The sequence below is a fragment of the Filicampus tigris genome, chromosome 7, assembly GCF_054856515.1.
Source record: "Filicampus tigris isolate MCC_2025a chromosome 7, RoL_Ftig_1.0, whole genome shotgun sequence".
In the NCBI taxonomy this organism is placed as follows: Eukaryota; Metazoa; Chordata; class Actinopteri; order Syngnathiformes; family Syngnathidae; genus Filicampus; species Filicampus tigris.
This window is the reverse complement of record NC_141223.1, coordinates 22,574,992-22,590,370: the sequence shown is the minus strand read 5'-3', so window position 1 is coordinate 22,590,370 and position 15,379 is coordinate 22,574,992. Positions and strand designations below refer to the sequence as shown.

Sequence of the window (15,379 nt, the reverse complement as noted above, 5' to 3'; positions counted from 1 at the left end):
ACAAACCATATCATATCACGTTCGACTGGTTCCACTGGTCGTTCACGTTGTCTATCTATCACTCCCGGTACTTACTTTAATCGGAGCTCCCGGCGATCAACGGCGTCCGCCATTAGCCTACCTACGGCTTGAAAAAATTTTACGACATCCCCTGCGGTCTCGCAACACTGTCACATGTATATTCTGATGCATTGAGTTGGCTAAGAGACTGAGAATTGGATTAAAAAGGACAGTGACGTATCCGCTAACCCCGGTTTGAAAGGTAGAAAGACGCAACAGTGCTCTAGTGGTAGAAACGCGGTTATGCGCTCCCGGGCTTAATGGGTTAATACTGCAGATTCTTACTTCATGCAATTCTTCTTGTGAGCAACATATTACAGCAGGCCTGACCGGTCCGCGGCTCGCGAGCCGCATGCGGCTCTTTGGCCGGTTTCATGGGGCTCCAGAAGCCCTTTTCGAAAATGAGCTTAGCTGGGCGCAGCGCGTCGACAACCCCATTATTGTGCATGTGGTGAGGAGCGGGGAGCACGGAATGGCACAGTAAAAGTTCCTTGCTATCGTCCTGCTCTTGTTTCGCTGCAAAATAATGAGCCGTTCTTCTTAAAATGCAGAGCTGGGCATTGTCCCGCCATCCCCGAGTTCCCATCTTGCATATTTAATCGACCCACGTGGTCCCAGTCGGTTGGAGTCAGCCAAACGGTGTCGAGAATGGACTTAACCGATACCACATGAGACGCAGGTGCTGCACTCCTGACACGTGGCTGAGTCAGGAAAAAAATAAGAGTGTTGTGTACTTTGCGGTCCTACAGATGACACGTGCCCCATATTGTTTTTATTTCACCGATCACCATGCTGTGTGTGTGAGTTGTTTTGGTTGATTTTTTTCTTCGTTTGGCGGCGTGTCTGCTCGTGCAGCGCCTGCATGTGACGTAAAAATTCCGTTCTCGACGCCAATTGGCTGTCACAGACGCGGGACGGGCCGGGACCACGTTGGCATTTCAGCACCTCACTTCCGGGTTCGTGTTGTGCGGCCAATCCGGTCCCTGTATTCACAACGCCTGTATTCACAATATAGGCACCCGATAGGCTGCATAACCCACGTGATAATTTGACACTTATGAAGAAATGCACTGATAATTGGCTGACTGGCACACATGACATTTCTCCCGCGGAGCTATGTAAAAAAAAAGCCATCCATGTACACTCGGAGCTACAGTACATTGTCTTCCGATTAAAAGAAAAAAAAAGAAATGGCGCCACAACATGCCGTCGTCTGGTGGTCTGGTGTGGAGCAGTGTCCGTGGTTGAGAATTCCACTTTGCCCGACTTCCACCCCTCAACACATCAGAGATAAATTGCCCTCCAAATTTAAGCACCTTAGTAAAGCACAGAAAATGAAATAAACAAGGTGATCATTTTATTTATTGTTGGCTTTTTCTGTACTTGTTGCCTTTATTCACAATGTGTTTCTGACTTGATAAGCAAAGAAATCACTGTGAGTAGACAGTATCCCATTTCAAATGCTAAAAATAAGAAATACAGTGAGGCTTACTGCAGTATGTGACACACAATATGGCAATAAATATCATACTGTAACATCAATACCGTGATAAAACCAAACCATGAGCTCTTGATATTGTTACAGCAGGTTTGTCTGATGAAAATGTAATTTCGGCCCACGATAGCATTGTGAGGGAAAATGTTGGTTTTACACAAAGTTAGCAATACGGTATGCGTGGAATGCTCGTTTGAACGAGGTGATGGAACGGATTACATTCGACAATCAAGGTACCAATTATGCTATGGCTCTTTGCAGTAACACAGTCAAACTTGTGGCTCTTTGCCTTGGAGTGGTTTGCCACCCCAGTATTACAGGAACACCTTGAAGGAATAGTAGGAGTAAAGCATTTCCCACCAAAAATAGTCAATCTACTTAGGCACTTTTTATGTTAATGTCGCTAAAGCAAAGCCTTTTTAGAAAGTCTCCTCCCTTATGAATCAGTGTAAGATAAACTAGTAAGAGGAGGCATAAACCAATGATGCAATCATTATGTTTTCCATTTCATTAATACAATTAAGTATTTGTGTCGTCACTGCATAGACACACATAAATATTCCTGCATATTCTCCTATTTTATGAAAAAGCGGCACTGTGGGTTTGAGAAATGTGTCAGAAGTTATTTTGGATTTGAAGGCTGCCGTGAACTCTGTAGCCTTCTCACCTCCTTGCTGGCAGAAGCTATTGAATTGATTTTGTTTTATTACTCTTTAACTAATTCTGATTTTATGCTTTGAACAGACTCATTAGGTCTCTCTAATGTAATTGCTGTTAAACCAGGCTTTTGCCATCTAGGTCATTTTTTTCATATGTTTCTTAGTGTGCCCCTGTTTGTATTCAGCTGCACCGTATGAACTTCGCCTCCAACTTGCGCAGTGTAGGCTGCCAAAGAGGTCCCACAGAATGGGCGGCAGAAGCTTGGAGTTGAGCCTCACTCCCTGTTGACTGCCTTAAATTAGCTTTTAATCGCTCAATTCATCCGTCATCCTCCATGCGCTGTAGCTAATTTGTTCTCTCCTCACATTGCCTCAATTAATATACAGTACAGTCAAAGCGCCTGAGAAGAGGCGATTTATTCCATGACACATCCACGCTTCAAATCAAGTTGGCAGCCCTGTAACGGAGAGGAGCTACGTTGTTAATGACCGAGAGATGATGATCACATCTCCAGTGTAATCTTTTCTGACCTCATTCTCCGTCTTTTGCATCACTGCCCTATTTTAATCCTGACATTCATTCCCCTGTACAATTTGCATACATATCCCACTTTGCATGCTTTTGGCTTCCCTCTGCCTCTTGCTTGCATTTTTTTTTTTTTTACTGGAGTACAAGAGGAAAAGGGTTGGGGGGGGGGCTTGTCAACTGCAAAAACTTGACAAAATATGTGCACAAAACAAGGCAATCAGGGGCTTCGATGAACTATGATAAAAGCCCGCTGGCGTGTGCGAAGGAATGTGAATGAAAAATTCATTCAAATGCAAGCGAAGCGACTTGACAAATATGTCATAACATAAAACTGAGCATAGCATTAATGAGATATGCACGCTAATGAAATAGCAATTGCCTCGCATAGTCACGACAACATTATTGTGCATGCTTTTGCAGGGGAGGACAGTGAACGATGAAATGTTCAGCATTTCAAATTCTTCTGAGCAGATTGGCGCGAGGGTCGAGGCTGAGCAAAACAAAACCTTAGTATTTCATCTCTCTCTTTTCTTTGTGTTATGCAGGCTGTGAGTGCAGCCCTCAAGCCAGAGTACGACGTGCTGGTGCCACAATGTCGACCTCTGTCGCCCGGAGAAATTTTGGGCTGCACCTCTCCTCGCTTGGACCGCAACGTCAACGCCATAATGTAAGAAATCTGTTTCCCCTCCACATAGTTTTTACCCCCATCCATCAGCAGATATATCTGCATAACCAAAGATAGCATTACTCTTCTACACTCTTCTTATTACCGCCGCCATCACTATGGTCTTGTTACTCGAGGAATAATCAGCACGACATCACAGCAGTCATAGCAAGCTGTGTCAAGTAGATATGACTGCCTGCCTATTTTATTTTATGGGCGGCCAGAAGCAGGCTAAGCTAAAAATAACATCATGCTGCACACTGCAATGGAGGCAGAAAAGTGCACATGAGCACTTGTGACTGCAACACTCCGGCCCACATCAAATTTTCCATTTTTTTTATACCTTGTAAATAAATTACCTTTAACAAACACAAGGTGACACAACATTTTTTCTTTTTTTCCACACAATTTAAAACAGTTAACAACCAATCATGGCCCAGCTTCAGAAAACTGGTGAGCCGCGATTGGTTGTTGCCCTGAGCAACTGTGATGTCATTTTCAGTCGACAGAAGTGACAAAATGGCCGCCCCCCCGAGATGGCTAAAAATGGGTGACTTTTGGTGCTTAAAGGAGAAGCCAACGCAAATATATATTTTTTCAAGAACATGTTCTATGCAAGCCCACGACTTGAAACAGGACATTCTGATGAATATAGCATTTGTGGGATACGTGTTAATCCACTCGTTTTTAGCCATCTTTGGCCTTGCATTTTGTCTTCTGTCGACTGAACATGACATCACAACTGCTCACAACGACCAATCATGGCTCAGATTCAGAAAACAGGTCAACCGTGATTGGTCATTGTGAGCAGTTGCGATGTCATTTTCAGTCGACAGAAGACAAAGTGGCCGCCCCTAGAGATGGCTGAAAACGAGTGCATTTTAATGCTTAATTTATTTCCACAAACGCAAAATTAGTCAGAATGCCGTGTTTCAACTAGTGGGCCTGCTGGGAACATATTCTTGAAAAAAATATGTTTGGGTTGACTTCCGCTTTAACTTATATTCCACAAACACAATATTAATCATAATGCCATGTTTAGACTAGTTAAGGCGCATAGAACATATCAGAGATGGGCGTCATCACTGAATTCCCGTCTGCATATCTGAACGACCCACATGGTCCCAGTCCATCCCTCGTCAGCGACAGCCAATCGGCGTCGAGAACGTAATATTCACGTCGCACGCAGGCGCTGCATGAGCAGACACGCCGACAAACCAAGAAAAAATATCAAACAAAAACAACAGCGTGGTGATCAGTGAAATAAAAACAATCTGGGGCACATGTCATTATGTTGGTGGGACCAAGCAAGGTACAGAACACTTTTATTTATTTATTTTTCCTTACTCGGCCGTGCGTCAGGAGTGTGTCACCTGCGTGTGACGTGGTACAGGTTAAGTCTATTTTGGCTGACTCAGACCGACTGGGACCACGGGGGTCGGTTAACTCATTCAATGCCCGCCATTCGCAGCGCAGCTAAGCCTTTGAGGATTTTGACCCATCTTTGAAGGTCCACAGAATATTGTGTTTTATGTCATGTCATGTCATCTTCCAAACCGCTTATCCTATACAGGGTCGCGGGGAGTTGCTGGAGCCTATCCCAGCCGACAATGGGCGAAGGCAGACTACACCCCGAACTGGTCGCCAGCCAGTCGCAGGGCACACATAGACACTGTCACTGAGCGGGAATCGATCCCACGCTGCCCGCACACAACTCAGGCGTGTGTACCACTACACTATCAGCGGACTTGTGTTTTATGACTATAGTATATAGACATGGAACCTACCAAAAGAAAGAATAGACTCTCTTCTTTCATAAGAAAAAACGTTTATTTCTAGCATTTGTCATTCTTGAGTAATCTGCAGTAGAACATAGGCAAGTTTCACTGACAATCCTGTTTCTGGAAAAAAAAATTGAGGAATCGAGGGTTTTGTGAAAAGACTTATTTCAAGTAAAACTTCCAACTTTGACACCAATATTTTTTGCTTTTATGACACCTCAGAAATACAAACAATACTTTCTTATGCAAATAAAAAGACAAAAAACAATTCTAAAAAAGCAACTTTGATGGCAAAAACAATGTATATTCAAGTATCTTTTTACAATTTGCAAAAAATGTATGAACATTGTGCAACATACAGGCGCGTTCATGTGTGTGCGTGCGCGCTTCGATCTTTAGAAGCATATTTTTTGGGGGAAAGGATTCACATCATATTGTTCAGCACCCCAATACATGGTGAGAGTTGTTTTTGCACAAACCCAGTGATAAAAGTCACTGCCAAAAAGCCCTTACCTCTGGTTTGGCCCAGTCAATCCAAAGGGGGAAATACTCCTTAAAGAATCGTGTAATCCTTTGGATCGTGGGTGCCGCCAAAACCCCCACCCACCCCTGACGTGTTATTTTATTCAACTGATGGCAAACTCTTTGTAGCTTTTAACACTGAAAAGAATGTGTTCCAAAGTCAGCTGCCTGTGTATATACATTTTTCGATCGGCAGCATTGTTCCTCTGTCCCTCGCCCCCGATAGGCAGCTACTTCCTACTTCCTGCAGTCTAACGCAATACAGTACTGGGAATGGTCTGATAAATGACACTGGTGACATCTGCTGGCGATTGCACGTCATTACAATGCTTCCCAAGCGAGAAACTTTGTGATTAATTGTATCAGAGCGTTGGGCATCAAATGCACACAAAAAACACATTTCTCGAGATAACTCAATGTTGGGGGCTGTACTATTGGATCATAAAAAACGATTTAAAACAATGTAAGCATCAAATGAGTTAAATATGCAGCAGGGAACTCTGTAACGGTTAGTCGATGCCCAGCTCTGGAACATATTATTGCATAGAATTTTTGGGGGTTGACTTTGCCTTTAAAGCACAGGTGTCAAACTCAAGGCCCGGGGCCAGATCCGGCCCGCAACATCATTTTGTGTGGCCCGCGAAGGCAAATCATGTGTTTTGACTTGACAGGTTTCTTTGAAATTGTCTTCACTGTTAACACAACATATGAGATATTGCAAGCTTTTTGTTACCAATCCCTCCTTTAAAATACATTGAAAAATAGTTGGACAAACTACTTCCTGGCTTCTGATTTTAAGTAGTAGTTATCCATCAATTTGTTGTGCATATGTGCTATTATAAGGCGATCGTACGTTTATATGGGTCCACGGTTATTACGGCCCTCCGTGGGACACCATAACTACGATCTGGCCCGCGACAAAAATTTGTTTGACATCCCTGCTTTAAAGCATCCTAGAGCATGAGATTATACTGTTGGGACAAGGACAAACGTGGCTCTACAATATATGCATTAGCCAGGCCCCACGGGGGAAAGCTACAGAGGTGTGTGTCGTAGCACGTGTGCGCGAGTATGTTGTCGCCCACGCGTCTTTGTGTGATGGAAAAAGAAAGTGAAAGGGTTAGGGCTCTTCACTTACTTATCCAATGTGCGTTTGCTTTGATGTGCGTTGGGCTGTGATGAGACGGAGAATCGATTGGTTTGTCTGAGATTTGGTACGCTCTGCGGTCTCGAGTGTTCCCACAGCCTAGCTCTTTTTCTTCTCACCCTCACATCTGCGCATCCATTAAATGCAGACAACATATGGCAAAGTCCTAAAGGCCGCATGATTGTTTTGATAACAAAAATGAATTTAGTTTCTACGTCCATCAAGGAAATTTGCTATTTACCAACTCGGATGTGTGTGTATCTTCCAAGTATTCTGATGTTTCAGCCAGGATTTTATGACAATTAGGTATCTAAACATATTGACGAGTGATGTCAGAAAATTAGCTCAACAAACCCAAATTGTTTTTGGTGGTGAAACATTTTGAACCAATTACTCATGTCAAGTCAATGGCGAACAAGTTTCTGACTCTCGGCAGCACATTTTGTCCAGATTGCCTTGGTAGTCTTGAGATTTCATTGCATCCTGCGCAAATTTAAAACCCTAGAACATAACCAAGCCTGCTCCATGTTTCACGGGAGGTACTGTGTTATTTTCTTTGTACACACGCCACAGGCAAAATTATTGGTACCCTTTTCTTTGTACAAGGAAAACCCGCAATCATCTGAAAGAACTTGAAATTGATCAAATTGGAATTTGTTGAAATGCATATTGACAAGCCACAATCTTGCTGGCATGATGTTCTTGTGCTGATAGTGTTTTTTTTTATCTGTAAGATAAGATAACCTCCATCCCATTAAGGATGGGAGTGCATAACCGTCTTTCTACCCTTAAAGCCTGGAGCGCTGTTGCATCTTTCTACCCTTAAAGCCTGTAGAGCATATATGTCATTTTCTTTCTTTTTTTATCCATTTTTTGTTCTCTTAACCAATGAAATGCATCAGAATATACACGTGACGGTGTCGTGAGCCCGCAGAGGATGTTCTTGAATTCTTTTGAGTCATAATGGCGGACGCATAGCGGGAGCTTTGAAATGAGTAACGGCAGTGATATAGACGATGCGCTTGTGGACCAGTAGAACCAGTCGAACATGATATATGGTTAGGATATATGTTTGTAGACAATGACAATATCTTTGTAAAAAAAAATAGAGGATGGTAATGACCACTTGATTTTTAAAATTAAAAATAGTGCTTCTCTTACACTGATACTTTATTTTTACATCTTCGATTGAAATAGTAAAGATTAATAAACTCTGGCCTGTGTGAAAGCCACACGTCTAAGGTCTCATAATCTTTTGGAATTATGTTTCTGTCTGCTACAGGGGCTGAGATATTAATTAATTTGTAGGTGTGGAATTTCTGGGAAAACAGGTTCTCAAGGGTAATTCCAAAGACGACCTTAGGTTTTGGGGAGCTGTTGAGCCAGGCGCTTTAGGCTTTAATGGGTTATTAGTGCCACAATGGGGAAATTAACAGAGGGTACCCATAGCCTTGCCCGTCCGTGCCATGTATCCAGAGAAAAGAACACTGGATTTGCTGTGAAACATGGAGGATGTCCGGTTATGTTCTGGGGCTGCTTTGCTCCATCTGGTACAGTGGGTCTTGAATCAGTACAGGTTACAATGAAATCTCAACACTGTCTGAAGTCTGCTCATAAAGAGTGGGCCAAAATACCTGCTGACAGGTGCAGAAGTCTCATTGACAGTTAAAGAAATTGTTTGAATGCAGCGATTGCCTCAAAAGGTTGTGCAACAAAATATCAAGTTTCGGGCACCATCATTTTTGTCCAGGCCAGTTGTTTATTTTATTTTATTTATTCACTTTTTAATAATAATTTGGTTTGACCACAAAAATAGAGCAAAGAGTCATTTTCATTAGTTAAGTTTTAGTACATTTTTTTCATCAATTATTAGTTTTGTCAGTTTCATGTAATTTCAGTGAAAATTGACATTTTTTCTTTTTCTTAATTGGAGGGTACTAACAACTATGTCCATGTTTATCAGTGTTTCCCACAGATTTGAAATCTACTTGGATGGGTGGACGCCGGGCAAATTTTCTTGGGGGTTATTTTATGCTTCATATCGTGCACTGTAGTGAATTTTCATAGTATATATATATGGTATATACTATAGTTGAGACTTTTGACAGAAGTTTGAATGGAGAGGGTGTCTTGTTCAGTTGAATAGCTGAATATTATTTGGCAGCGGTTGTACCCCAAAACTGCAAATTAAACTACCGGTGTGCTGGAGCTTAGAGGACTGTATGCGAATTTCACTTTAGGATTTTGGTGGATGCCTTAACTACTTTATTGACTGTACCAAATTACTCTAACCAAATAAACTAAATTCAACTGTGGTGTAGAGTGAGAGAGGGAACCAAATCAACACTTAATTGGAATGTATTACACTTGAAACAGTGTATTAATAATAAACAGTTTCTTATGATTTAAGTAATTATTCTCAACCAAAATTCAGTTGGGCACCCAGATTAATAGTAAATGTTCTGGCCAACGTTTCTGCGGTTACTTTAGAAGAGGCAGAGAAACTTTTCCTCCGCCAGCGAGTGCACCTGCTTGTTGAACGTAGGAGAGGAGCTCCGCTGTAGAGGGTGGCCTACCGCTGCGACGACGGTGAACTAGGAAGACGCTGCCCTGTCCAAACGATGCTCACAGCCTGCCCCTGCAGACTGCAACACACCGCAACACACTCGCGATCTTCTCTCAGCAGGCCGCCGGGCTGAGAACACGCATTTGCCGTTGGAAGCGTGTTCACTCAGCTTTGGTAGACGGCAACTTCTCGCGTCGCTCGCCAAGGTGGAGGTACTCGCTAGGTTGGAACCTCGCTGACCGTCACACTTCTCCGTCGACTCACTCAACTGCTTGGCTTCTCGAATATCCTCCAATGGAAGGAAAAAAAATGTCCAACTCAACTGCGCGCTCGGGATTTTGTTGAGGTGCGCGGCAAAGTGGCTGCGAGGTGTGGAGCGCTCCGCGAGAGCAACAAACTGGCCAACTCGTCACATCTTTGCTACGCACCACAGAGGTATAAACCAGGCTTAAGTGACGGCAAATTAACGTTACATGCGGTATCTACAGTCGCGACCCGTTTTTTTTTTGGTTTTTTTTTTGGGAGGGGGGATTTTTTTTTTTTTTTTTTTCCTAATAATTTTATTAAATTCTCTTGAAAACTTCTTGGGCGGCCGTCTGTTTACTTGGGCGGCACGCCCAAGAATTAACATGGTGTGGGAAATATTGTGCATAGACAGATGCCTTTCACTTTTTGCACATGCGTTAAGATAGATGGATTGAGCCCCCATTCGTAGAACTATGATCTATGGGTTTTTATGAGCTACAGAGTATAATTTTCTCTTAGAATTTCTTTTTGACCCAAGGTAGTAGGATGGTCGGTGGATGGGTGGATGGATAAACTTTGTGAACTTCATAAGAACATTCTTTTCTATTAACATGAATCCATTCATGCAATGAATGTCTTTTAGGGCTTTCACATCATTGATTTGTCATTCTTTCTCAAGCCTCTCTTTACAGTGTGCTGTATAATGAACTTCCACTCCTCCTTTGCTCATACTCTGGCTGCTAATAGACCAATATGTAGATGTGAATGCAAAGATGGGAGTGTTGCATAATGTAACGGCGAATAACGTTATACTAAGAGCACACTTAATAAGAATAATTAATTATTGATGGTGGGGCTGTGATCGACGGTAGAGTGAGGTGTTAGCAAAAGCAGCCTCTGAAAGTGAGCGAGAATTGAGGACATCGTTACAGAAGTGCAGCTGGCTTATTGTTCTATGTATAATCACGCAAGGGCCTTGGATTTTTTCAAGCAAAGAGAAGCTGTGGAACAGACACACCGCTGGAGTGCATTTTATAATCAATCGTCTATGTGATGTAACACATGCACTCAGAGCTCGTGGTGTGTGCAATTAACACCCACACACGCACACGCACGCCCACACACGCAAACACACATGATTAAAAAGTTATAACATCTTGGTGGGACATGTTTCCAGGTTGAGTACACAGCTAAGCATCAACAGCTCTTTCCTGGCAGCTACAAATAACAATTAGTGATATTAATTGCACATCCTACTGAGACTGTTCACAGCGTGCAGTAATGAGAGGGGGTGTTGTCTTTAGAACCCCGCCCTCTTAAAGGGACGGGTGGGTCGGCTATGGCTATGTTTTCACAAACAAGTTCATTTTGTGTATTTTTTGATAAGGAAAATGAAAAGAGTTGTCATTTTCTATTTCATCCATATTCATTTTGGAGAAATTAGGAAATATGTGACGACTTGAAAACCGCCTATTTTTAATGAGGAAAATGGCCACGCCCCCTATCGCTCTCTCCATGTTCGGTCGCAGTCACTGGAGGGACAGATTACTAATTCTCCATTGAAAATCATTGTACAGTACTTTCATTGCTTACAACGTCAAAAAACAGTGATCAATTGGCAACAACATTTATGTGGACATCCCTACTAATGACCACTTCAACTATCAAAAAGATTAACCTCTCCATGGCTGATTTATATGAGAATGAGGAAATGTGGAAGAGAGCAGAGCTACATAGATTTATGCTGGGATGAGCGCACACTGCTTCTTGCTAAAAAAAAACAACCAAAAAACACTGCATCTTTGCTGATCACGGTTAGGACGGGCGAGACATTAAACACCAATCAGGATATTTACACAGACTGAAGTGGGAATTAGTAGTTTGGATGAGGAATAGCCCCAGTTTTTCGACCTACAACAGGCCGTCCAATTTGGAACGTAACAGCCAAAATGGTGCGTTCCATGCGGCCACACTCGGCTGAAAGCACATGCCACTCCGCGATGATGCGCAAGTTCAAGACAGCCACGGTGTTCGATGAGGTCTTAGCTCACTCTCACGCCGAAGCTGGCGGCTGCAAGTGGTGTCGGGACAACACACGTGACTGCTTCGGAGGCAACCCTGCGACATAAATATCGACGCAGGCTGGACGGACAGTAAGGAGCTAATGTTGTTGTGCTAAAGCCTTTTGTTTTAACGGCCGGAAGTTAGTCGTTGCTATTAGCCGTGCCGTTATCCTACTGTTAGTCGGGGAGGGAAGGAGGGGATAAAGATCCATGCTTGCCTGATTGCTTGCCAGTTGCCGTCTGCCTCCTGAGAGTTGACACGAGTTTAGCGTAGCTAAATGTCCGAAATATAAGCAGTCGGGGTTCGTGTGCGCATTCATGCTCTTGTCCGCTTCAGCCTATGTATGTGGACAAGCGATGCCCACGGTATTTTTGATTTTGTGGAGGTGATCATGATGCGCTCACCTTTTATGTCAATAAATCCAAACTATGCAGAACACTGTCTGCTATTATGCTCGAAAAAATTCTGCAACATCCTCCGTGGTGTCACGACACTATCATATATGTGTATATTCTGATGCATTTCATTGGCTAAGACACCAAGAATTGGATTAAAAAAATAAAATGACGTAAATGCTCTCCCGGCTTTAAGGGTAGAAAGACGCAACAGCGCTCCCGGCTTTAGTGGTAGAAACGTGGTTATGCGCTCCCGGCCTTATTGGGTTAAGCGAAGCGAACAGTCTGACATTGCCTGTTATGACTGCTTGGATATTTCTTCAACCAAAAGAAAATAAATGATTGAAACAGAGAATGTGAGCTTTCGTTGTCAAAGCACCTTCCGTTTGGTTTCTAAGACTAATTGGCAACCTCATCATGACTGGGTTTCAACAACACGGAGCATTTTTCAAGCATCTTTCCTCTGTGGCTCACACAACTTAGGGAGTTGCCACCTCAGGCAATGTCCTGGCTCAGAGCAAGAATGTGTTCAGTCCTTGTCCGACTCCAAACCTTGTTGCGCTGTGCAGCTCTGCACCCACAAATTCACAAATGCTTCCTCCAAACACCATCTTTTACAACTCTACAGTATGGGGAGTGGACTAATAAATGTCAATCCATGGACAGAGTGGACCAACCACTCTCTCCAGGGAGGCAATAACTGAAAAGCATCTCAGCATGTGAAAGGAAAGCGCTTGGGTGAGCAACATCCCTTCTCTGCAACCCCCCCCCCCCCCCCCCCCCCCCATGTAATTAGCATTTTTCTAGGGCCATTGTATTTGTTGTTGTTTTTGCTACATATTTTTTATTTCCTTTCCTTTATTGCTATATGCTGTATGGAGCATCTCCTGGTCTCTCTGGAGAGAATTGTGGTATATAAATAGATATGCCTTGCCTAGTGTTTTCAGGCACCTCCACGCCTTGGTGTGCTTTCTGTTTGTACACACTGCCTACGCTCGGCGTCTGCTGAATCCCCAGTAGAAGGCCAAGGGTTAATTGAAAGGGCTTGCATTCTCTGTAAACAGCATGCTCCAATCGTTGGGGGTCATGTTTCCTGGACAGCGGAGCTGTACTGATCCACCGCTTCAGCCTCAGGGCCCGAGGCCTGCTAGGTCTTAAGTCTTCTGTTACAAGGTGGCCTACAGGCAAGGGAGTGATAGATTGAAATTGTTTATTGAATTTACATTTGCACAAACTGCTTTATCCTGATATCCTATCTTCATTTCTCTTAAAACTGATCTTTTTGTTGTTTTAGCTATTTGGGAGATGGAAGATTTCACCTGGAGTCCATCATGATCACAAATCCAGATATTCCTGCCTACAGGTATGGCAAATGATACATAGCATAATTGAAAGTGTGTTCTTCATACTTGAATGTAGTATTGTTCCGTAGTTACGTGGTCCAGAGGAGCAAAAGCAGGTAATTGAATGTAGACCAGGGACAAGTCCTGCATAAAAAGTCTGCCTTTTCATAATATTAAGATGGCCATCAAAATACATAACATTCCATATCAAAACCACAGTAATACACAAAAAAAGTAAATTCATATCTCTGACAGTATCAATCAAAATTGTGATCATTTCCTTTATTGCCGTGTCCTGATAACACCTGACGAGGATAAAATGTGTTTTTGATGACTTGTTGTTTATATGCAAAGTGAAATTGTGTTATAGATTGATGCACAGCTGCGCAGCTCACCGGCCTCTGTCACAAACATGATTCTAATCTCAAGTGACGGCACTATCCAAGGAAGGCAGATTAGATACTCAGAAGTAGCTCGAGTTTACACCAACTGCTGTCATACTTGATGTGTTTTCATGATTGGATTTTTAATCTTGTCCTGCATTTTGGTCCTTGGATAGATACATGAACAATAGTCGCTTGGATTGCATGTGCCGATGACAGTTAGGAGAGTGTGTATTATTTTTCTGTGTGCAGGTACGACCCCTACAGTAAAGTCTTCTCCAGGGAATACTACGATCACGAGGCCATGCGTGGCTTGAGACGAGAGGCAATCGATAAGGCTCGCACAGCCCACAGATGGGGGCTCATTTTGGGCACGCTGGGCCGTCAGGGAAACCCAAAAGTTCTGGAGGTGAGAGTGTGGGGTTTTTTTTGTTTTTTTGGGGGGGGGGGGGGGGGGGGGGCAATTTTTGTGTCCTTAGGCCTACTGTGCAATAGTCTGTAACATTTTTCAGTTTGACATTTTTTGTAACACGAGCTTCCAGCACTCGAAATTTTCACGCTGGAAAAGCCAATGTAATTTTTAAACATAAGATGAAATATAAATGAGACAATAATAATAATTACCGGTATGTATAAACCCTCTGATCAATGAAAAATTTCGATAGTCTCTAATATACAGATGATATGTATATCAGGGTTTTTCCTGGCTCAGATTGAGGCAGAGGTGGGTGGTACCTTTCTGATCATGCGCCATGACGTGCATGTACTCTGTAAATTCAACTGACTCGCTTTGTTTTACTGGGAAACATACTTTAAGTTAGTTCCAATTGCAATGACTGTTATCACGTGAAAGTATTCATTTATTAATTAAAACTAGAGCCAAGTGTTACTGCAAAGAGCCACATTATACATAAGGGCACACATAAAACAGACCAGCATATGAGCTCACAAGTCATGCTAGTTTTGCTGAGTACTTGTGCTCATATTGCTGTTTTGCTTTTGTTGTTTTTTGGGGGGGGTTTGTGTTGGTTGCCATTACATTCAACAAAAACTGTTGAAACGTCCTGTGTTGAACTTCATGTTTTTATTATGCTGTGATATTTTTTCCGCCTTCCATTTTGAAAGTGAACTTGGAAGGCAAACACGACTCAAACTTGTTTTCCCTCAATCTCATTTGTGTCAGAGAGCATGCGTGAGATGCACGTGCCTCGTGAAGATTTCATCCAGATCAGTCATTATCAACTGATATGCAGGACTTTTGCCCTGCATGTTTTCCGTGCCTCCCTGCTCTAATACCTTCACTTTAAATGATGCTACCATTATCAAACTTTGCAGGGCTTGATGGTATCTGGAGCTTTCATGGTCGAGATACTCCCAAGACCATGCTTAGCACCCAACATATGATTTGCTTTAGCACATATGCTAATCTACTACATGAGGCACATATAAATGTCATCAGTATACATTCAGACATATGGTGGTAGTCTTTCTGCCCGCCAGCGAAGGAGAGGTTATATTTTAGCAT

The 15,379-nt window shown here is 42.8% G+C and overlaps 1 protein-coding gene across 1 annotated transcript in view; it reads left to right on the top strand.

The window, feature by feature from the left end:
- Positions 1-15,379, top strand: part of dph1 (diphthamide biosynthesis 1) — a 102,830-nt gene that overhangs the window by 67,981 nt on the left and 19,470 nt on the right. Inside the window, exons 6-8 of the mRNA XM_086036102.1 lie at positions 3,289-3,410; positions 13,423-13,491; positions 14,107-14,263. Of these exons, the coding sequence (XP_085892228.1) occupies positions 3,289-3,410; positions 13,423-13,491; positions 14,107-14,263 (348 nt within the window). The remainder of the gene's footprint in view (positions 1-3,288; positions 3,411-13,422; positions 13,492-14,106; positions 14,264-15,379) is intronic.